At 40.6% G+C, this 23,613-nt stretch overlaps 3 protein-coding genes across 4 annotated transcripts; 2 read left to right on the forward strand and 1 right to left on the reverse strand.

The window, feature by feature from the left end:
* Positions 1 to 286: 286 nt before the first annotated feature.
* spdya (speedy/RINGO cell cycle regulator family member A) lies at positions 287 to 3,244 on the forward strand. Its single transcript, XM_029494299.1, has 6 exons — positions 287 to 536; positions 643 to 701; positions 791 to 876; positions 963 to 1,134; positions 1,754 to 2,111; positions 3,183 to 3,244. Exons 1-6 carry the CDS (start codon positions 287 to 289, stop codon positions 3,242 to 3,244), a joined length of 987 nt encoding a protein of 328 aa, XP_029350159.1.
* Positions 3,245 to 3,755: 511 nt separating this feature from the next.
* On the reverse strand, positions 3,756 to 8,193 carry trmt61b (tRNA methyltransferase 61B). 2 transcript variants are annotated; one of them, XM_029494174.1, is made up of 8 exons: positions 8,158 to 8,193; positions 6,512 to 7,534; positions 6,282 to 6,384; positions 5,279 to 5,469; positions 5,054 to 5,145; positions 4,135 to 4,337; positions 3,965 to 4,048; positions 3,756 to 3,879 (listed from the first exon to the last, which is right to left on the reverse strand). In XM_029494174.1, the coding sequence occupies exons 2-8, from the start codon at positions 7,298 to 7,300 to the stop codon at positions 3,845 to 3,847; spliced, it is 1,497 nt and encodes a 498-aa protein (XP_029350034.1). In that variant the 5' UTR covers positions 7,301 to 7,534; positions 8,158 to 8,193; the 3' UTR covers positions 3,756 to 3,844. The 2 variants fall into 2 exon arrangements, with proteins under 2 accessions (XP_029350034.1, XP_029350035.1); XM_029494175.1 differs by lacking the exon at positions 8,158 to 8,193 and having other exon boundaries at positions 6,512 to 7,539.
* Positions 8,194 to 8,355: 162 nt separating this feature from the next.
* wdr43 (WD repeat domain 43) lies at positions 8,356 to 21,743 on the forward strand. The gene is made up of 18 exons (XM_029493821.1): positions 8,356 to 8,581; positions 9,460 to 9,594; positions 10,013 to 10,134; positions 12,549 to 12,669; positions 12,902 to 13,020; positions 13,123 to 13,225; positions 13,417 to 13,481; positions 13,758 to 13,917; positions 14,951 to 15,037; positions 15,131 to 15,256; positions 15,400 to 15,549; positions 15,822 to 15,908; positions 16,041 to 16,072; positions 16,272 to 16,335; positions 17,308 to 17,421; positions 18,422 to 18,491; positions 20,669 to 20,721; positions 20,830 to 21,743. Exons 1-18 carry the CDS (start codon positions 8,375 to 8,377, stop codon positions 20,977 to 20,979), a joined length of 1,965 nt encoding a protein of 654 aa, XP_029349681.1. The 5' UTR covers positions 8,356 to 8,374; the 3' UTR covers positions 20,980 to 21,743.
* The last annotated feature ends 1,870 nt before the right edge of the window (positions 21,744 to 23,613 follow it).

Raw genomic sequence — 23,613 nt, forward strand, 5'->3', positions numbered from 1 at the left:
GCTTGCTTGGAGCAGTTTTGCTAGCCGGTTGACCGAGAGTCTGGCAGCCATATTGAAATAGCACTAAACCCGTTTTTCATGTAAAAAAAAAAAAAAACAACTCACTTTGGGGTGGCACTTAATGTTATTTATTAATTTTTTGTACCTCGCATGTCCTTCATTACATCCCAGACTGTACCATTATCACTTAATGTTATTTCTTATTTTTGTGCCTCACACCTGTCCTTCAGCACCTATCAGAACACACCACAGGCTCTTGGCTTCAGCAGTTCCAGGCTGCAGCACCATGAAACACACACGCACATGGTGCCAGACTCCCCCCTCAGCAACCCTGCGACACAAACCCAGCAGCACTCAAACTGCTCAAAGCAGAAGAGGTCTCCGACTAAAACGAGCCAAAGTCCAAGACACCCAGGGCCCACCGGGAAAGCGCCTGCAGAACCAGCATCAGGATGAGGTGCATCGTACCAAAATGGCCACGCCTCCAACTATTGTTATCCAGCTGCAAGAAATGTCATCGTACTTCAGACTTTTTGGTGAATAACAATCAAGTAAAAATCATGTTTGAAATCAGCTGCATCAAAATGAATAATTAACTGCAAATAAGCCAAAGGGGCTCATTTAAAAATAACTCTGTGACAGATGATGACCTTATTCATGACTTCCTGTGGATGGACTGTTGTCGTAAAATGACAGACAAGGTAAGGCCAAAATTTTTGCTTCATGTTCTCTTTGAAGTTTGACGATGCTTATTTTTAACTGACTCAAGATTTTCTCCATGACACACCAGTACCTTCTAGCAATGACCTTTGTGTACTTCAAAAGGGCGCACTTCACTATCGCTGAATACACAAGACGGAATTTTTTCATTGCACTGTAAGTTTGAGAGAGAAAAGATTATTAATATTTTCACAACTGCCACTGATTTATTTATAAAATGGCTGGCTTTACTCCATGTCCAGGTATCTTGCCAACACCATGGAGGAGGATGAGGAGGAGAGCAAGTATGAGATTTTTCCATGGGCACTGGGGGAAAACTGGCAGAAACGGTTTCCCCGATTCCTCAAGCAACGAGACAAGCTTTGGGGTCGCATCCAGTACAGAGCTGCTGTCAGCAGACGCTGCTGTGAAGAGGTACACATAACTGAAGTTGAAGAGACTGATAAATGTTTTATTTTATTTTATTTTATTTTTTACTGGGAATTTCAATGGGTTTCCGTTAGCTGCAAATTGCAGTTGTTGTGTTTTAAAGTCAAAAATGTTACCCTGTTTAGTGCCAGCCACAGCTGTGGCTGGTGTTACGTCTTCAGGTTGTCCTGTTGTGTTAAGCTCTGATGTGCACTAAAAATTAAGAATGCCTCAAAGGAATTAAAATTTCAAATTTGTCATGAGCATTCACTAGGATAAAAATGATAAAATCATTTAATGTGAATTCTTCCAGTCTTCACCACTTTTATTATGAATCTGGAGACATGGTTGAGGCATGCAACTGTGAGGCAGCACAGTTTATCAGTGACATGATTTATTTAGGGTTTTTAATCCCTCCTTTCTGGCAAGTTAAATTTTAATTTTGGGTTGTCCATCTGGCTGTGGATGCATTATCTTAGTATTGCTTCTTGGATCGTAAAATTTGGCAAAAACATTCAGTAGGTTTAAGTAGAAAGGGATGTAATGTAAAACCAGCCTAGGTGGCAGAGGGATACATCCGCAAAGTGGTAATTCTTCTTGTCTGTTTCACTCCCTTTCTTTGTAGGTGATGGCCATTGTTCCGTCTCACTCTGTATGGCTGCGAGAGAGATCAGAGCACCACAGTGGTGCCCGGCGACACTATGGTAACCGAGATGATGTCAATATACCCCGCGGGCCCTCAGCCTCCCCAGTCTATTGTGCCCTCTGCAACTGCAGTGGCAGGCTACGTCAAGGCCTGGGCTCTTCCTCTCCCTGTAAAGGTTTCTCTGTACAGACCCAAAACAACACCTATCCAGACCCATTCCCCTCCTTCCAGACCACAGAGACCACCCCACCTAGAGATAGGGCCTTGTACAGGAAGAGGGTGGGAACTAAAAGCCCCATGCAGTATTCCTCCTGCTGCTGCACTGAAGAGGTTCTGAGTAAGTATCATAATGGACATGGGTGTCTCAAACAACCACAGCTGGCTAAAAAGAATAACACTACTACAGTCAAGTCACAGACCTGGAGAACAAAAATAACCCTAACCCTAACCCTCTATTTCCAGAAAGCATCTTAAGGCTAAGATGATTGTGGAATTCATCCAGAAAATGTATTAAACTAAATATTAAAATTCTAAATATTTCTCTGTGTGCTGCTATGGGTAATATAGGCCAATGAAAGCTAACAGTGGAAACTTGACTCCTATTTCCATCTCTGACTTCTGGGTGTCTTTTGGGATGGTGGGCAGATGTGATTTAGCAGGATTACACCTGGGATGAATTTCACAAATCTGGATTACAAAATAAAACTGGAAATGAATGTGTTATATCCTAGTGACTGACTGGAGACTGAATCTGGGGTTGATGAATGGGATTTATTCTAGCATGTAGATGAGTCTTAGAAAACCATTTGAACATTTTTCATGTTTCTATTCAAATTCATCTCGCTCACATCTTCTTAGAGACACCCCTGGAATATATTAGCGTTAGTAGAATAAAAACTTGAAAATGGAGACAGTAGCCAGGCTGCTGTCCTTTTCCTCTTCTGGTATAATTTGAGTCCTTTGACATTTTTAACATTTTTCCTTTTGGTCTGTAAAGGCTCAAATGCCATACAACCACTGAGCACTGTTAGGAACACCTTTACACCTGCTTATTCTTGTGATTATGCTCACAATCATGTGGCAGTAGTACCTAATACATAAAATCCTATAGATAATGGTCCAGGAACTTTAATGTTCAGGATGGTTAAACATGATCACAGTGAGCAGCGGCATTGGTCAGTCTTCATGAGCAATTAATATTAATGGCTCCTTCCAGCATGACAGAAGTTGTTTCAAATTGGTCTCAAAAAGATATATCTAGGACCCTTTCATTTATGTCTCATTTATTTCCTACCTCCAGTGTCTTATTTTAAATGATTGACTATTGGTCGCAAGGATTGGATTGTCTTAGACACTAACAGCAAAGCTCACTTGTATTAAACCTTTTCCCATCTTCACTCTTTGTTAGGGGATGAGTCTTCTTGTGGATCTGCATACGACACCTCGATGGACTGGATTAGTGAGGAGTAGGGCCTCACCACCTCGGCATCTTCTCTCCTCCTTTATAGAGCTTCAACTCTAAAGGTCTGAATTGGAGGTCAAACTATTGTTTTGTGTTAATCTTGCCAAGAATGCTATTTTTATCATATTATTCAATTGACAGTAAGAATAAACTAATGTTCTGAAATATTCATTAGATTAATGTGATGCACTACGGGGTAATTTAAAGAATTTAATCTGCACTTTCCTACTATTTATTTATTTATTTGCTGAAGCACTTTTTTTTTCTTCTGAAAACCACTTAGTCACCAATGATAAAATTAGTTGAAAATTAGCTTAAGTTTAGTCACTGATCGATACAAGTCTTTGCATCTTGGGATTCTTCTTGGTGTGTTAATGTTGAAGTTGCCATTGTGCCTGTTAAATGATCCATTGCTGCCTCTGGAGTTTTCAATAAAGAATTTAACTGAATTTTGTCATCATGCGATTCATTATTGTATCCTGTTTTGTGCAATGAATTATCAAAATACATTTGATACTATGATGCCAGTTTTTATTATGCATTATTTACAGTAACGGTATGGGGGGGGGGGAATAAATCTTTGCCCAGGGTACCTGGAGGCAGAGCAGCTACGGAACACACTTCCTCAGTTTCACTAGGAATGCTGAAAATGCAAGAAAAGACAATGAGCATTTCTGCCTTCACAACTTGTCAACTCAGGGCCCATGTGAAATGTGGTCACATCTCACCCGTGTGGCTTGGTTGATGAGGGCGAGGTCTGGCAATGTAGGGAACACTGCCAAAGGCTGGGTGTTCATCTGCAGTCAAGCCTTCTGAAATACATTAGTAACATTTCAAGTGGCAGAAAACCTCAACCACATCATGGCCTCCATATGTCTGCAAGGTTACTTTAAATTACCTTTGTCAGTCTGAGCTCCTCTCCACTCCCCTTCCTCCTCCTCTGCTTGCAGGATCGGAGCTTTCCGGGTGCAGTACTGCCCATTCTTTTGCACGGCTGAGGTCACCAGCCAGTGTCGGATTGGAACCTCAACGATGTGTTCACACAATAATGGGAGCACTGCAAATCGGATGCCCTCTAATAGGTCAACCACCTGTGTTATACTGGACAATTTGAAAGAAATGTTACAGGGGAGAGTGAATAAAACACATTAGTATTAATAAACACAGTCACAGAATAATAATGTAAGATAGAAAATGACAGTGTTCAATCATCTTAATTTCTTATGTGCTCATTTAAAAATTGTATGGGAAAGGTTTGGAGAGCACAGGCATTGTATGTGCATACTGAGTTCTACAAAGTATATGAAGCATTTAGTACATACTTTGAATCTATAGGTAAAAATGTGACATGCTTGTTCTTTTTAAGTGCATTTCCCTTTAATGCACCGGACAGCTAGAGCCAACAGCTGCTTCTAAAAGATGATGAGTTGTTTACAATTTAACTTCTTCTACCTGAAAGCAGTAGAGAGTAAGCCAGTCTGCAGTAAAATTTGCTGAAAGTCACTGATTCGTGTGGAGAGTGATATAGTGAGAACATGGAGCAAATACAGACTTACACAAAATATGGCACACAATTTCAAGCTGCTAAAGACTGATGGAATTTGTTGGACTCAACAAGGCTGGTTATTACCATTTATAATGATAGTGTATTCATAATAATCGTAAAACTTTCTGTTTTCTGTCATCATGCCTCGTTAAGCTTCACTAACTTGCTGCTGGCTCTAGCTTCAAGTTCCTTTCAGGAAGTAGTAAGCCACAGGAAGTATAAGCCCACATCTTAAGACTTGCTTTAAAAGTGACACATTATATTTACACACTTGGCGAGGTAGATGGCACATACAGCTCCGGGGTGCAGATGTGGAGTCACAGCAGGTAACACCAACTGAGGGTTTGTTAAATCAAGAGCCATCTGCAACAGAGATAATCCATGCTGACGTCACAAAATGGAAATTCCCAGGATCTGAATATATTTCTTTATGTAATGCTGCATTCTTGTTAAGAATCCTGCACTGTGGAGCACCATATTTAAACCTGACACTGACCGCATGGAATCCCTGACCAGCGAGGAGAGAGGAAGCCGTGCAGAGGTCAGCGTTGTGAAACTGGACATTATCGGGCCACTCCTCCCCACGCCGCAAACTCCATGATGTCCTCCAGAGGTTGTAATTCAACACAGCCCTCTTTAGGTGGTCCTGCCGGACCTCCACACTCAGGACGCTGCCCTTTGACCCAACTGGTGAAACAAAAAAAACAAACAAACAAGTTAATTCAGCAGAAAAAAACAGCTTTAACAAATGTGACATTATATCACAGCTGCCTCTCTCAATCACATATTATATTCCTTCACCTAAAAGAATGAATGCAGCATGAAAATGATTTCAACTGTTACAATAATGACTGGATTTTCCTCACAGAAGAATCCTGAGAATAAAAACATGAAGTGATTTCCCACAGAAATCATGGCCCCTCCCTGTCAACAGCCATCCCTCAGGGCATAAGGTTCAAATCAGACTTTCCTCAGCAGTAACTCTTACATGAACCTCTATTCTTGCTTTATTATTACTTCACTGATTTAACGCGCCGTTCTTGTTACTTTAATAAACGTCTTTACTTATTTACTTTATGTGTAAGCAAATTCTCCTGCCTAGTTTCTCATGGCTCTCGTATCAAGCAATACCAGTAATTAATAGCTTCTAATAGTCATATGTAATATAAAATAATAATATAATAAATAAATAAAAACAGCTCCTCAGAAAAAGGAAAAAGAGAGCAGTTTTTAGTCAACAGCAGAGACTGTGACATTGTAATGTTTAAGATTAATACATTTCACCAGTCCTATATTTATTAAACTGCGATGGGCTGGTGACCTGTCCAGGGTGTACCCTGCCTTCGCCCTGAGTGAGCTGGGATTGGCTCCAACACCCACAGTGACCCAGGAACAGAAAAGCGGGAGAAGATTGATCCAAGAAATGTTCATTTTTAAAACTGTTACATTTGTCCAATAAGAGGAAAGCCAGAGAGAGCCAGAAGTGGAGCCCTGCAGACCTGCTCTGGATAGAAACAAAGACATGGCCCCTGACCCGGAGCCTGATTCCAGCACGGAGTCCCCCTCCGCGACGTCCATCATCATCATCATGGTGGCTGCATCCTGGGAACAAATGTTGGCAGAGAGAGAGAAACACTAAGGCACAATGTGATTGCGGAGAACAGAGGAGTAATGCTACCCTGAGACACTCTCAAAATAGCATGCGATGAAGAAATGACGATATGGATACCTTTGGGTAGGCAATGGCAGGCCCCCTCTTCATATGCAGCACAAAATCCTCCAGGCTGGCTCGTCTTATGAGGATGGGGACACCTATATGTGTCTTCAGGACCTGTCCTGCAGGCTGTCCTGCGATGTCGTCATGCGAGATAAACCCCCAGTTGCTGTGCAGATGATTACTTGTCTGAAGCCTGAACATCTTCTTGAACTCCACTTGCTCTTTCTTGTAATACTCAGCGACAAGGAACTCTCCGAAGGTAAGCAACCTCTCCCCTGGGAGCGTGGCTGATATCAACCCCCTTGAAGGGTTTGGTGTCACTACTATATCAGACACATGATAGTTATCTGATTTGTCTCCTACAGGCGCTGACTGCTCTCCCACAAGTGTCTCAGGATGTCCGCTCTTCTCTTGTGTGCAGTGTGTGACAGATCCCAGGATGCCAGTCCCCTCCTCAGCTTCCTGCTGGCTCTGCTCTCGCAGCTGCACCACCTCTGGGCTCAGGGCGTCCGGAGGCAGCAGACCACTGATCCTCTCCAGGGGGGACAGGGGTCTCCTCCTCCTCCTGCCCACCAGTGCCTGCCTGGATGTCGATTTGTCGCTTTGGGCTGAAGAGTCCGAGTCTTCTCTTCTGTTGCTGTTAAACTTCACAGGACCAGTTGAGAATCTTCTTATCTCCTGTATCCCTTTAGTAAAATTTACAAGCACATCTCTTTGTCTGTGATGTCTTTGACTGGATGTGCAACTTCTCACCAGTCTATGCACAAAGAGTAACATACTAAAGGGCATTTGCACAGCCATTTCTTCTGATTACAATTGAATATCTAACGATCCCATTTAGTGACCTACACCTCATAGAAAACAGCTGCAACGAGAAACAACGGCATGTTTTCCTGTTGAAGGATCAATGGCTCAGAGTCAATCTGATGTTGAGCCTTATACAGAATACGCGTAGTCCATTTACAGCTACAGTTCACAACGACGCGGTCTCCTGCTTGTCACGACCGGACTGCTTGGGGAAAGAAGGTCACCATGCTGTAAAAACACACGTGAATGGCGTCATAACTGGGCGACAACTGTAGTACTTGGAGTCTACCGGCAGAAGGAGACATGCACACAAAGAACAATACCTCTTTTACAACCAGTCACTAAGGAAAATCAATGTTCTTCCATAACAGAAGCTATATTAAATTGAATATCTATAATTCCTGTCACAAGTGCAATGTGCGTGTTCTTGTTCTGGTCTATTAGCAAAACTATAGCCAAGAAATATAATTCACTTTTAAAGTGCAGAACAAATGTAATACATTTTTTAAGATTCTTTACGTGAACTAATGCAAATTTTAAGGTTTTTTTTTTTATCATTTTAAAGAAAATCAAATAACAGATCTGTCTCGCAGGAAATTTTCGAATTCATGAAACACGAAAGTTGACAGATTGGTTGACATGGATATGTTATGTTATGGATAATGCCAATATGATATTTTTTACACCAAAAACGAGTCCGGGAATATTAGATTCCTAGTTTCTGTTTTTCTTGAGACGTTTATTTATGTTAAAACGTCGTAATTAATTTCACTGTGCCGCTTTCCTTAATAAATCGAATACACACACATTAAATTAATTATTTTACAATGAAAATCTATTGAAATGCTTACTTGTCTTGTTTTGTTTTCTATTGTTTTTATTTGAAAGGACGTAGCTAAACCGATCGATCACTGAGTGAAATATTTACATATTGTGACTGCAGCCTCGGTTGACTTTGAAGGCAGCATCAGGGAGGGCGGGGCTCCTTACGCTCTAACGCGCATGTCCGCAGACGGCCACGCGTGGTTTGTGTAAACCACGCACGCAGACGCAAGCAGCCTTTCAGAAATGGCGGCCGACGCTGGCAGCTCTCCGCATCAGCTACCCTGCGTTTTTTCACCCAAATCACGACAGTACTTAGCATTGTGTGCGCAGGATGGCAGACTCCGTGTTTGGAACACAGACAGTAAAACACTTCACCAAGAGTATGTGCCTTCAGCCCATTTGAGTGCCACTTGTACTTGCATATCCTGGGGACCATGCCGGACAGTCAAGGTACGTGAGGCTGATGAGGAATTCTCTGTTAGCTCCGTGAGCTAGCGAGGCCTGGGCAAGCTGTCTGTGAGGGAGCTTCTTCTTCAACTGTTCGCGTTTGAGCGAGGAGAGTATTATTATCCATAATCATGCACCAGGACGCCTTCAAGCCCTCGGCTGTTTATTGGTGCAGGACGCGGTCACCTCCCGGCAGCATCTCGGTTAGCGGGAGAGCCGCGTTAGCCGTTAGCTAGCTCTCAACAGCTGCGCAGAACGCACATGTTAGTCCCACATGGTAGTCCAAGAAAACACGGCCAGTGTCCTAACTTGGCATCTCATCGCTTACTAACGTCAAAGAATGCGCTAATCGGTCACACGAATCCCCCCATTTAAATTTCAAGCGTCTTTGGATTTTTTTTATACTGCAAATAAACTCCTTATTTTAGTTAGCATTAGCACGCCGAAGCTTCAGAAGCGTGTGCCACCATGACACGTTAGACATGGGACTTTGTAAAAGTTTTCTTTAACTTTATATGGTGCCAGTTTGGAAACCTGCAAGCGTAATTTAAGGCCTACGTAAGACTTAAAAATACACTTTCACGTGTTTTAGTACTGTCTTGGGTTTGTATATTGCGCCTACAAAGTTGTACCATAGCAGCGCATTTTACTTAAGTACAAATTTCTGAACAGCTTATTATTGTTTGAAGAATCGCTAACATGTAGTCAAAGATGCTATTTGCTATAATTAGCAACCTGTGTGCTGTTGTAGAGTTCAAATTAGTTTCTGTTAATGAGATCAGGATGAAAGCTAAGTGTTTTAAGCATGCTCATACTTATGACATTACAGTAATGATGTCATCCACATTATGGGATGGTTAACACTTTGTGCTGTGTTTCAGGAGGGACCTCGGCGGAAGAAGAGGAAATCGGAGATGGGGCAGGTGGAGGAGAGGACAGACCTGTTGGCAATGGGCACAGCAGCGGGCACAGTGCTCATATACAGTACCACAAAGGGAGCATTGCACTGTACCCTGGTAAGTTTGACAGGGATCGTTGTGATTTATTTCATATAAGTAAGTTAAAAAAAAAATAATAATAATAATGTATACTCTACCCGACAATTTTTCTCTGTCTGGGAGAGGTTACTTCATATAGCTATTCAGTTGTGCACTGTAAAGCTTTAGTTTCCTAATTTGTATGACAGAGTGAGAAACCTTTAGCATTACTCTATTCATAATCGGAGCTGCAGTGATTGCTCTCAGGGAGGGAAGTACATAATACTGTTTAAAAAATATCAACAGCACAACAAATATATTTTTCAATCAACACCTCTATTATTTTAACTAAAAACTTTTTGAGGAAATGTAGAGCTGTTCTGAAATAACTTGCAGTGGTACATTGCCAAAACTTTTTTTTATACAAGGGTTAACTGTAATTTTCTGTCTCTGCCAGGATGGTGGCCACAGTGGAGGAGTGAATTGTGTTCAGTGGCACTCTGATGACAGTTTATTATACAGTGGTTCAGATGACACAAATATTGTTGAGTGGGACCTGCAGACAGGCAAGATGCGAAGGTTAGTATGTACTTTATCAAAGAAGATGGTATTTTGGGAAAAAAAAAAAAAAATCAGCATGGAAAAGATCATAGCAGTGCCTCCTGATACATTGTCTTAGAATTGAAACAGGATAATGCTGTGACCCGTTTAGAACAAAAGCGCCCTCTAATTAAAGCTTTATGAACTCAACACTGTTTGAAAACAACCTCTTTGAACTATAGGTTTTCTAAAAATTTGAAATCCACCAAAGTCTTTACTACTCAACTATCTAATCAGATAGAAAGATGATATAAAAACCCTTTGAGGTAGTGATATACAATAATCCCAAATGTTTAATGTTTAATATCTACAAGTATTAACACAAGCACACAAATTTTCTTCTGAAATGGCTCTCCCTCTGAGCCTTTATTTGCAGGTTGAAGTCAGTGTGCAAACTTTCTAAGACATATCCATTTCATCTGGGCAACCTACTCCAACCATTATCATCCAAAATGATTTGTGAAATGTTTTTGGGCCTAAAATTACTTCAGGGGAAAAAAAAAACCAAAACAATTTCTATATTTTCTGGGTTTTACCCTCCTGTTGTAAATTTAATTTATTTTCACAGTTATCACAGAATCGCCCAATTGCGATAATTTGAGCTGAGAGCAATCGTTTCAAATAGTTCTTAAAATTATTCCATTCATCTGCAAAAATAGCTGAATGAAACTAACTGAAATGTCATATTTCCATCACTATTTGCACGTTATTTTTCACTGAGGGTAGACTATGGCTCTCTTAATGGCATCTTCTCATTGTGCCCCCTTCTATTGCTACGGTTTGATGGTCCACGAGGAGAGAATTCATGCCACAAACCAAAGTGCTTAATTTCTAATATTTGACGGCCACATTTCGACAGGCATTTATTGACATTGGTGTTTGCGGCTTTACTTGTGGGTGTATGCTAATTAATACATAATTTATTAATACTATAATGAGTTATACTATAATGGTACACTGAAATGATTAAAAAGGCAATTACATTTTTAAACGGTCAACTAAAATTTCATGATAGTGACAGCCCTACCAAAAACTTTTGTCATTGCTACTGCTTATTTATCCAAAGGTTTGATGTTTACAGACTTCGAGATTTCAAGTGACTGAGCCAGTCGTCTCAAATTTTCCCTCTTTTTAAAAATTCACAACTAAAATGTCTTTTGTTGAGCATGCTGTCCTTCATACTTTAGAAGGGGGGGGGTAACTTTTTCATTCCAAATGTGAAGTGAACAGCAGTTTTTAACCCAAAGCATATCTGTTGCATCACACTCAGAATGTATTCAAACTACCGCCTGTTTTGTATTCATGTCTGAAATTTTCTCATCCATAAAGATAGGTTTCAGTGTTTTTGTTTTTATTTTAGTGGATTGTCAGGCAGACCTGCCTTACAGTATAACTCAATATGAAGTCATTGTAATCTCTCAAACAGAAAAAGGATTTCTATGGCCACATTTAAGTATGAATACAAAAATAAATCAAGCTTAAACTGCTTCTCTGCTACTTGCCAATAAAAGTGAGAAAATTTACTATTCTCGTCAGTACTTAATACACTTGAAGTGCAAAAAACTATTTTCTATGAGGAGTTTTCCAGGGAAATAACACTTATTGTGGAAAATATTGTCAAGTCAGAAGAAGAATTTGATTACAAATCACTGAGCTGTGTATGGCCCTGCATTAAAATTAGGTTTTGGTTCATTATAAATGTTGGGAGTAAATTGACTGTGGTACAGGGTGTAAATTGAGTAGATGGTCCCTCCACCACCTCCAAATATCCATTTTTCAATCTTAAATCTGAACTGAGAGCTGTTCTCTTTTGCTTGGATATTAATTCTGGCTCAGGATCAGAGTGCGGAAGCAACTTCATTTTTATAAAGCTCTAGCACCATATTTCAAGATGTGAAACCTCACTTCTATGTGGTAAAATACCCCATAAAGCCTATTGTACTCTATTCTATCATGCATCATTGTCATTGTATTTCATCCGAAGGACCATTTCTCTGGAGGCTGGTGTAAGGGAAGTAGAGTCAGTTGGTACAATCATGACCTGTAATGTGACCATGAATCCTCACTTCATGCTCACTAAAGCCCTTTTGTGGCTCACATAATGGTTTTGGAGAGTAGTGAGTGTTTTGTGTATTTTCTGCTGCTGTTGGGTGGAGTGCAACAGTAAATACTTGTGTAGAATGTGTCTCCAAGATTTCAGGCTCTTCCCTTTAAATATGAAAAATACTGCAATAGAAATAGAGGAAGGGCTACTTGGATGTGACAATAATGTGGAGTTAAACAAATACTGCTGAAGGGCCTGTTGAGTTGTGTCAGAAAGAATAGGAGAAATCTAATAAAAATGGACGAGTGCATGAACCAACCACTGTCATTGTCTTCTCATCCTGACACAGTAAGTGGAAGGCCGACCGTGCAGCGGTGACCAGTTTGTGTGTGAGCCATGATGGTAAACTGCTGCTCTCAGCTGGACAGATAATCAAGATGTGGGACTTGGAGACCAAGGAGGTTTTCAGGGTGAGTCTTTATTTAATGTGATGGTTAACATTTCGATGTGTTGATTTATTAGACTGTGTTCTACCAATAGCTTCCTTTTTAAATGCCTTATAAATATAAGCTACAAACTTGACAAACCAGTAATAAAAGATTTCCACATGCATTTGAGTGTTAAGACAGAGAAAAGGGTTGTAATAATCATGAAACTGTCTAATGTAGCTTTTTTTTTCCTCTCCCTTCCCAATCTGAGTAGAAATTCACAGGCCACTCCACAGCTGTGACGACCCTGCGCTTCGCCACCACACGACCCCCTGACAGCAACGGCCTCTATTTCCTGTCTGGTGCTGCACACGATCGACTGCTCAGTGTTTGGTTAGTTCTCATCCCAAGTCGTGACATGCTATCTTAAAACTATTCTTCTGTTACTTTGCCGTGCTCTCATAATCATACTAATGCGAAGTTGTGTAACTATAGGCAAGTACGAGACGATGGAAAGGACAAGAACTCAGTGGTGTCCTTCACACTGACAGACGAGCCACAACACATTGATCTTGTGATGTCCAACAGCAAGGAAGAGGTGAAATATGATGGACCTGAATGAATAATGTTACATTGAGGGTAGTTGTGCTGAAAGGGCTCTGAGCACTTTGGAGCATGGGCTTTAAGCATTCAGTGAGGGGAATGTGTATTGACAAGTAGATTTTTTTTTTTTTGAAGCTCTGCTTTATATAACTTATTTATTGTGTTCAAAATTTTCTGTGTTCACAGGGAGTGAGGCTGGCAGTGGTGTGCAAGGATGGACAGTTGCATCTCTTTGAGCACTTTTTAAATGGGTATGCTGTGAGAACACTGGTGATAGAGCTCAGCTCTGCAGAATTAGAGACAGGTGTATTTTTATATCTAGAGCACCTCAAGGAGCTGGGAAGTAATTTTCATATTTGTTCATAATCAGAGTTGGTGTGTTTGCTCCATAATTGCTGTTAGGGTACATTCCTAACAGATGAAAATTTCAACTTAATCACCTTGAATTGTTGCAATATCAGTTAATTTTAATCAATGCTCCACACTTTCCATTTTAATCAGTTCTGCAAAAACTCTGACACCTACAGGCCCTGTAAGAAGCCCCTCTCACCCATATGTACGGTGCAGATGTCAGACACAAAGGACTCCCCAGTGCCGATCCCCCTGTTGGCAGCAGCCCTCGGCACAGATACTCGCTCTGTGCTTCTGGCCTATGGCACGCACCTACAGCCTGTAATGGAAAGAGTGGTGAGTACACAGGAGGCTGTGTGCAGTGTGCTACCATTGGTATTACCCACCTGCATTCACGTATGTAAGATTATGAGGTTTGTCATACGAGTAAATTTCAGCTCTTGCTAACATTTATTTTTACATAGTTTGTAAGCATTTACACAAGGTAACATGAATGTATGCATGCATTACACGATGAACATTGCTCATCAGACAAACTATGATATCCGGAGAAATAACAAACATTTTTACTTCTAATAACAAATCTCTATGGACTACTTAGGCTGTTAATCGTGGATGCTTCAATTTTTACTGTTGAATTTCTCAAGTGCTTTGAACAACATTTCTCTCTACACTATATTCAGATAATATGGGTACAGTTGTATTCTATCACACTGTAAGAAAGGTGGTGAAATTTGCTGCTCATTGATGTTAATATGAAGCTTGGTAACCATTTTGTGTAGAGAAACAGGAAAAGGGGGGAGAGAGGGAGAAGAATACAGCACAACAATTAGGCAGGCTGCGAGTCAAAATAGGCACTCATCTGCTCAGAGCATATGTGCCCAAATGAGAGGTACCCAGCCGCTGAAAACTTTTCTTTGGGCATTCTTGAGACTTTCTATTAGAATTAGGCAGCCCCATGTGGTACATTATTCCTTTTTCTCTTTTGTAAATTGACTGGCTACTGCACGCCCACAATGATGTGGGTGAGACCACTATGAAGAAAAACGTGGGTGTGTTTTTGTTTTTTTCATGTATTAATCTGCATAAACAGTCTAAGGTTATTAATGTAGGTTTTATCACACCAGGTAAAAACACATTTCCAGCTAATCAATAATGTGCTCTTTGCCTTCCATTTTAGATTGTTAGGGCTTAGTTTACTCAAGATCTTCCCCTAAGTGAAATACAGTGATACTATTTCAGTGAGTGGCAGCTCAGTGCAACTGTCCCCAGGAAAATTGCCTCATGGTGAAATACAGTGATATTTTTACAACAGTGTACAGTTAGTAAATCTGAATTCACTGCCACCACCCCCTCTCCATTTTTACAGGAGATCAACACAGCAGAGAGACATGTGTGTCTGACCCGGGATGTTCAGACCAGTTTGTCCCTTTCCATGGAAACCACAGTTTCCAAGGTAACAATCACATCTTAGTTTTAATCTTAAGAATTTCAGATTAATTCAAACTTAAACTTAGGCTATAGTTAAACATATTATACCCTGTTTCAGGTGAAAACCCCGGTTGTTAATGCCAAGAGCAGACTGCTGGTCCCAGGACTTCCTGGCCACCAAGCCCCAGTGAAAGGCACTGCACAGGGATCGGAGAAAAGGAAAAAGGACATAGACACCAAAGAGGTGAAATCAGTGCTAATTATGAAAATTCACCAAAGAATGAATTGACATTTTACTTTTCCTGCTGCCAGACTAGTTTTATCTGATGGGCTAAAGGTTGAACAAGTTCCTGTGTAAACTCACTCAGACTAAATGTTCTTCTCTAGATGTCCATAGCAGAGCGGCTAGGTGAAATTGATCTGTCTACAGTTCCCACTGAGAAGGGAGCCTCTAAAGGGATGGCCTCTTTGCAGACAGACAATTTTGCAGTGCTGCTGGTACAGGGCCTGGAGAGCAATGATGCCAACATCCTAAATGTAAGTTCTCCTCAGTCTTGAGATCGGAAATGAAACCACTGGTTTCTCATCCAACTGAATTTCTGAAGTTTCTTCCATGCAGAGAGTTAAACGCAGAATGTAATACCATCGTAAACTCTATTTGACTCAAAATGTCTTTCAGATAAACTTGTGCAATAGTGAAGCAGTGTTTTTTTTTTTTTTTTTTTTTTTTTTTTTTGACTATTTTATGTCTTCTAGGTCTAGACATCTGTTTTACTAGTAAAATCAATTTTTCCCTTTGTCTTTAACAGAAGGTTTTCCAGACTCGCAAAGATGTAGTCATAAAGAAAACGGTTGCTCGGTTACCCCTCTCAGCTGTTTTACCATTGGTGGAAGTGGTGCGTGTCAACTTAATTGCATTTGATTTTGTTGTTGCTCTTGGTGACATCAGTTAGCCCAGATCTTCAGTCACGCACCTATCTTTTTGATGTAAAGTTGTGATAATTGGGCTTTTATTTCCTTTCCTGTAGATCACAAAGAGGCTCCAAGGACATCCTTTTGCGTAAGTAAAAGCTCGACAGACACTCTTAAGCTCTTAACAGGCCTGGCCTTGGTATTTCTGTACGTTCAAATCTGTTTATAATGTAGACACTGATATTAGTTACAATGCTTTTACTTTCAAGTATTAAAACCTTACGGATAGATACAACCAAGAAGTAAGTTCCCCATTTGACAGCACATACCCTTGTTCCTTCTTACAGGGCGGTTTTAATGGTACGGTGGCTTAAGGCAGTCCTCATGCACCACACCTCATACCTGGCATCGGTGAGTTTGCTTCAACGACCTCCTGTCCTCCTAGTAGGGCTGCTAGGCTATTTGACTTGTACCTTGCCTCCTTCTGTGTGGACGTAGACTTTATTACACCTGAGCACCACACACATCAGTTTGAATAACACAAGCATTCAAACAAACACAGAGCACCCTCCTGAGTCGGCTCTGCTCTCTGACATATTTAATCTCATTTTGATCTGCAGTCATTACCTCCAACACTGAGATTATAGCATCCCTCACGCACGCATGCTTGTCTTATTGCAAGCAAAATATCTCCAAGCAGTAGCTGGATATTCATTCATTACATGTGTTGAAGCTCCAAAGGCAAAATATATGTAAATATTTTAAGGTATCCTGTGATCTGTAGCACAGCTTAATCAGCTCACTCTGATTGTCATGACATATTTGAAGCATTTTTGGTTACCTTTGACGTCAGTCCATGATACTCTTGTCTACACCAGTGTTATCGTTTTAAAACAAAATGGATTTCATCCAGATGACTGCTTTAGCCCTTATCCTTACACCAGGTCTGAAACGATTACTCAAGTCATTCAAATAATTAAATCAAAAATAATTAAGGCCATTTTTCTGGAATGAAAGCATTAGTTTCACTCACATTGTACGACATGCTCTGCAAGTGTGTCACATAGACGGTTAGTGCTGACACACATTTCCGAATTCAGTGGTGCGATAATAGAAAAGATGGGGCAAAAAAGCCTCAGATTTAGGTCTTCGGAAACTCTGGAGTGCAGTGGACAGCAGGTGTAAATGTAGCAAATGAGATGGGTTTGAAAGGGAATAGTGGTCGTGTGGGTGAAGCCTTACATCTTGCTCTGTTGCTGCATAGAAGAAGTGGTGAACTGGCGAGACTGAGGCCTTGGCAGAGGTTCACTTGTTGTCAGGTGCCATCTTTTTGTGTGTGCTTGTGAAATACTTTTCAACTGATCCATCTGCATATCTCAACAGCTGCCAGACCTGGTTACCCAACTGGGAGTGCTTTATCACATGATTGAGAGCAGAGTGAAGATGTTCCACAAGCTCACAAAGCTGCACGGGAAATTATATCTCCTGATGACACAAGTGAGTATTTTAATGTATAGCTAATGGGCACTTTATCTGTCTTGTTTTCTCACAGTTGGGTTCTGGTGTTGAATGTGTGAAACTACATGTTATAGGGTCCACGAAAAGATAAAAAAAAAAAAAAACAATTTTACTCAGCTGACTGTTTAAAGTTTGGCTGTAAAATGTGTTGAAACACCCCAAAACACCCCAGAGTAACAGATGTGTAAGATGGTAAAAACATGTTAAGTATATATTGATCAGTGCAGTGAGTAGTTTCCTGCAATCTGCAGCTTCAGGAAATCAATATTGAGTAACAATTGTGATGGTCTACAAAAAATGTTTGTGATGAATCTGGACTCATTCTTGACCCACTGCACAAGGTTTATTTTGATTTGAACTCACTATATTTGTTAATTGTCCCAAGGCACACTTCTCCTAAAACAACCATTATCAGTCCAAAAAAACAATGTTATAAAGTTAAAGTTTCCAAGTTTTATCAGCGACCCCTTTGCTTATGAACACACTGCTCTTTTGTCTCATCAGTTCTGTGTATGCAGCATTCACAAAACTGATGTGTGGTTGTAAATTGTCAAAAAAACAAGTTGAGAATCTTGTCAAAAAGCTGAGCTGCACAAATTTGATGGATCAGTCCAAAATAATGTTGCTGTGTATTTGCACCAGTAATGTGATGGCACATCAGCTTTTGCTCCACTTCTGCTCTGATGAACCTAATCCAATGAAGATAGTGTGTAGACACAAAACAACCCTAGGTGGATCAGATGTTCTCAGGACTAAAGAAAACCTGCTGAAAAAGTGCAGATGAAACAGTCAATTGTTTGCTCTTGCCCTCAAGAATTATTTTAAAGAGACAACAATCACTGATAGTTGAGATTTCCAGGTGATGTACTTTTAAATGAAACATGGCTTCATTTTATGTTGAGGTCCCTGTCTTTGTGAAAAAGAAATTTAATTAAGAACGTACTTCTGAATTAACACCTCCCTCCCTCTACACCACTAGGTGGCAACAAGTGACAGCAGTAACACAGTGACAGATGTTGACCACACAGCTAAGCTCGTGTATGAAGAGGGTAAGCTGTGTTCTTGTCTTCCTTTGTGTTTGGCAATGTTAACCCTTTGACCGAGGGTTGTTCAAACAGAATGTCACTAGATTTGTGACCTTGTTCTTTGAAGTCTCAGTGGCATCTGTATCTTCATACCCTGAAATCAATCATGTTAAGATGCTCTTAACCTCAGTCTGTTTCTGAGACACATGAATGAACTTGTTGCGGAGAAAGTGATCTCAGGATTCAAATGACCTGTTTCCAGCTTCAAACTTTCACTTAATTTCAGGACTTCAAGTTTAGTGACTCCTGACACATGTTGTTGTTGTGCAACAAGTCACACTGACATCCTGAAGTATCTGCCCCATCAGATTGTTTATGCCCTCTGTCAGTTTACTATACTTCTATTTACATGAAGGTACTGCATCGATTACACTTCACGAAGGCAGACAGGCCCCTCATGCAGTCGCTCTTGGCAATGCACTGCACGCAAACATGACTCCTGTTGCCTGGCAACCTGACCGGCAGCGTTCAGATCCTCCCCTTTGAGCGGAATAACAAGGCCCCGCTCTGTTCACTCTCATTTCTCATTACCGTACTGTAGAAAACGCTTTATTGAACCACCTAGAAAATTGGCCTTCATGAAATAATTAGCCTGCACCTTAAATTCCAGCTCCCCTGTCAGTAGTCCAAGATGTGAGGGTTCATTTAAAAAAAAAAGGTTGGGGGGGGGGTGTGACGGTGACAAAGCTAAGGAGCAGGAGATGGTTACAGGGATGTGTGGATGTTTCTGTGCACTGAGCTTATTATGGCTTCAAGATGAGAATCTGACTGCAAGCTTCAGAGTTCAGACTAGTCAGTGAATGAGTTTTTAACCAGGTTTGGAGTCAGGTTTCCTTTTGGCTGCAGACAGTTGCTGTGCTCTCTAATTGCACTGATTGTTACCTGTATGTGTAACATTAATTAATAATCCTGTAGCGTGAGCCAGAATAATTGGACGGTAGCTGCTGAAATGTCTGTCAGATGACAGAATTAGATTTGTGCTTATATAATGTACATCAGCCACCCAGAGGAGATGCAGATAATAGGACTGCCACTTTCAGAAATTGTACATTTTATCAATTTGTTATTTAACAGCTGCTATTGCATGCAGCAGCACAAACATTTTAGCCTTGACGTGAAGTGATTTCGCTCACTGAAGTGATGTATGAATGTTGTTATAATGGTCAGACTCTCACATTGACCTATTTCAGTCTCTGCCTTGTGATTCAACTTTAAATGTGTGCAGGCTTGTCATGTCACCAGCATATGCTATGGAGTCAGAATAGTCTCATAATGAATGAACTCTTGTGGGGCTTTTCACAAATGCACATGCTCTGTGTCGTAGTTGTATTTCGGACTTCATTAATGTAATTTTGAGGCATACTTGTAATATAAATTCACGGAGCATACAAATTGCTGAATGTGCATTTACAAAATCTGTACGCAGAATTTTTGAGACTGAGCTGACGTCACAGGTCAACCAATGTCACCATTTCGCTAAGGCAGCATGTAACATACTGTCACACAGTTCATGTTCATTCCAACATTTAATTTTTAAGTTTCTCCATGCAATTGGTCTGAATGCAAACAACCCTGATTGGCTGATGAATCTGTCAATCAGAAGCATATTTTATTGACAGCTTTATCAGCCAATGGTGACGTCAGTTGATCTGCAAAATCAGATCAGCCTCAAAATTCTACGTACAGATTTTGTAAATGCACAGTCAGCAATTTGTATCGTTTGTGATTTTATATTACAAATGTGTCTCAAAATTACATTGATGAAGTCGGAAAAACATCTACAACACAAACCATGTGCATTCGTGAAAAGCCCCACCAGAGTTCATTCATTATGAGACTGTTCTGACTTCATAATACGTTCTTTATGAAATGGTCTTTAGCATTTGTCACATCATTGGCTAAGCACAAGCCCTGTCCCTGTAACCATTTGGTCCATATCATGTTTGAAAATGTCATGTTAAGTCTTAACATTCATAGTAACAAGCATATAAAGATTACATTAGTAACCTGGACAGTAAAGTCCAACATTAACTGTTTTTGCAGCAGACTGGTTGACTGAAACTCAGTGCAGCTATTAATGTGACGAAAAAGTTTTGCAGCATCAGCTGATGGATTTGTTTTTCTCTGCTTTTTCCTTGCAGAATCATCTGAAGATGAGGCCTCTGGTGACGAAGGTCTTCCTGATGATGACTCTGTAAGTATGCAAAGGAAGAGCGAACAATAGTGCTGGGCAAGGTGGATGAACTGGATGACCAGAAGATGTGGAGCCGAGCACTCATAGAATTTTTTTTTTTTCCCGCAGAATTGGGAGGAGGAGGAGTTGATGGAGGAGTCAAAAGAAGATAAGAAGGATTTCACAGATGAGGAGGATGAGGATCCAGACAGCAGAACAGAGTGCAAAGCAAACGGAGAGGAAGACATGGAGCATGAGAATGAGAGTGAAGAAGAATGAATGAAAAAGATGCCAATCACGAAAAATGGACCTGAAAGAGTTATATATATACTTTCATTTTATTTTCTTGCTTTTGATTTTACCAAAACAAAATATGGTTTTACAAAATTGAGGGACACATTGAAACGTTGGCCAGCTTGGCTCGGCCCCCTGCCTCGTCGCAACTTGGTTCATCTGAAGGTTTGCGATGTGATGCTTTCTGTTTTATCCCCATCTGAGTAACAGATGCAACATATTTTGGAGGAGGGCAAAATGTCCTGTAAAAACAAATCTGATGCAAGTTCTGCTGCCCTGTCAGATCAGTCTGCATACCAGCTCTACAGCACGAGTCTGACTTAAAATGACTGTAAAGATCATTTGGTTTTCCAGTTAGCCTACACTGCGGTCTGCATTCCAATATCTTTATATAATAGTGTTAGTGTATTGTATGTCCAGAAATATCATTAGATGAGACAGCAGTCTGTCTGTAATTGGTTTACTCAACTCCGTAGGTCATCTGGAACAACCTCACTCCCTCCCAGAGCTCCCAGATGCAAACAGTCAGGCTCAGGTGTAGAGTTGGGATGTAGGTCCCCTGGCCGTTGGTTGTACAGATGTGGGCTTACCAGGCAGGACTATACACCATGTCTCCACACAGTGTAAATCTGTATGTACAGTGAAGTGTTTGTATGAGCTCTTCCCTCTACAGCTATTCCCCAGAAATCCTTGGGATTAAATGAACTCCTGTAAAGTCTCTTGAAAGATGTTTGGGTTTTTCTGTAGTTTTTCTCTCTACATTTGTTTTAACTTTTTTCTTTTTTTTTTTAGTTTCTGGGCATGCCCTCATGTCCACTGCCATGAACCCCCAGTCACAGGGGAAGTTGATAAAAGATGTGAATTTTGCGCTATTAGGTGAATAAATGGGTTTTCAGAAAGGTTTTACTTAATGTGGTGACAGGAGAGAGAGGACTGCTGCTTTTTACATTTACCTGATGTTAGCATGGCAAAAAACAAAGTTTTTGTTGAGAGGGGCAAATTTTATTCACCAGATGACTGAAAATTTGAAGTGTTTGTTGGGTTAAGGCCAGGAGCAGGCCATGTAGATAAAACTGTCTAGCATCTAATGTTGAGTAATAGTACATGTGCTTTATTTTGATAAATTTAGGCAAAGATGCACATTTGCACTGATGCCAAAAAAATATTTAATTTCATAATGACTATTGAGCCACTGCGGGCCGACACTCTCAGGTCTGTGTGGGCAGCCCTCACGACTATTTATCAAGAGAGTTTCTACTTTAACAAATACATATTATGGCGTAATGAAGCAAAAGAATAATTCAGGGAAAAAAGTCCAGAGGCAGTGAAGAGCCTTATTTCTATTGTTTGTGCTGTTTTAGCACTGTCTCCCAAGTGTCCTCAACTGTCATTGATCATATACAACATCAGAATTTAATTTGGAAAATGGTGTGAATTTATAATTTGAACTAGAAGCTGTGTGCGTGTGGTGCCCTCCTGTGCTGCAGCACTGCATTGTGATTTTAGGTGGATAGGACAGTTGGGGCGCTCTGAATGTCCTGTAAAAATGTCTCTGATGTCTTGCCTTTTTTCTTTTTTTATACAGTAAAGGACAAAGACCCTTATTATACCTCATCTCAGGAGCCATGGCTGCATACCAACCCTTTAATGTCGTGAGTGCACTTGCACAACAGAAGATGGGGAAACTGCAGTTGCTTTGGATATATAATATAAAAAAAAAATGAATTTTTCACAAAAGTTTGGTCGTCATCAACCGATAACCATTAGTAGTAAATCTCTCTAATGTGGTGGGGATTTAAGACCATGTATCTTCTCCATGGTCCAACTGGTCATTAGGCAAACAGCACTTGTGGATGTGGACTGATCTGTGGTGGAAAAGCTGGGTTCAGTTAGCGAATGGAGCTTCCTGAGTCGCCTATCAGGATTGGCGAGGTCTTAACTGACACCAGGTAGTTAAAAGAAATTAATTAGGGGCACTAATTAGGCATATGAATCCAGTTTTAGTGATACAAGCCCCTGGATCAGTTAACCCTGTGTTTACCAGTGCGTTCATTATTTTTCCCAAATAATTAAGAAGTCCTCAGTATGCTTAACCTGCGTCAGGGATATCCTGGATGCTACTTTCCTCATTTACTCTGAGATTTTCCACATTGTGTCAGACATTTTTCCTACAGAAAAGACAAGAGAATGTTCTTGACTGTGTCAGCATACTTTTTGCTGGCGGCTTCACTTTTACTGTATTAAACTTGCATTCACCTAATGTCCCACGGCAAACGGTAACGGTGGGTGTCAGGGGAGCACTTCCACCTGTGTCTGAACTTCTGTTTGTCACTGGAAGTGACAAGAATTTTTGACATTGAGGCAGTTACCGCAGAGTCATTTATTTAAGGACACACGGGAGTAAATTGATGAGACACGCACAAGATGAAATTATTGTTACATTGCTTGACACCTGTTAGTTTCTTTCTTTCTCCCCAGAGGTAAAGGAGGCTCTCACTGAACTGCTGGTACCGATCACTGAATGAAAATCATTTGCAATATGAGGCAATGTTTTTAAAAATAGGAACATTTTAGCCTCAATCAGAATAATCTGCAACACGTTCAGCACCAATGAAAGCT

This window comes from Echeneis naucrates, chromosome 22, assembly GCF_900963305.1.
Source record: "Echeneis naucrates chromosome 22, fEcheNa1.1, whole genome shotgun sequence".
Lineage (NCBI taxonomy): Eukaryota > Metazoa > Chordata > Actinopteri > Carangiformes > Echeneidae > Echeneis > Echeneis naucrates.

Excerpts from the sequence above, each read along its gene's own strand:
- wdr43 (XM_029493821.1), top strand. The coding sequence starts at position 8,375 with ATGGCGGCCGACGCTGGCAGCTCTCCGCATCAGCTACCCTGCGTTTTT. Across the intron at positions 10,135-12,548 it reads CAGACAGGCAAGATGCGAAG|TAAGTGGAAGGCCGACCGTG; the intron begins GTTAGTATGTAC and ends ATCCTGACACAG. Across the intron at positions 20,722-20,829 it reads GTCTTCCTGATGATGACTCT|AATTGGGAGGAGGAGGAGTT; the intron begins GTAAGTATGCAA and ends TTTTTCCCGCAG.
- trmt61b (XM_029494174.1), bottom strand. The coding sequence starts at position 7,300 with ATGGCTGTGCAAATGCCCTTTAGTATGTTACTCTTTGTGCATAGACTG. Across the intron at positions 6,385-6,511 it reads CTGCCATTGCCTACCCAAAG|GATGCAGCCACCATGATGAT; the intron begins GTATCCATATCG and ends ATTTGTTCCCAG. Across the intron at positions 5,146-5,278 it reads CTGGTCAGGGATTCCATGCG|ATGGCTCTTGATTTAACAAA; the intron begins GTCAGTGTCAGG and ends TCTCTGTTGCAG.
- spdya (XM_029494299.1), top strand. The coding sequence starts at position 287 with ATGAAACACACACGCACATGGTGCCAGACTCCCCCCTCAGCAACCCTG. Across the intron at positions 702-790 it reads GTCGTAAAATGACAGACAAG|TACCTTCTAGCAATGACCTT; the intron begins GTAAGGCCAAAA and ends ATGACACACCAG. Across the intron at positions 877-962 it reads CGGAATTTTTTCATTGCACT|GTATCTTGCCAACACCATGG; the intron begins GTAAGTTTGAGA and ends CTCCATGTCCAG.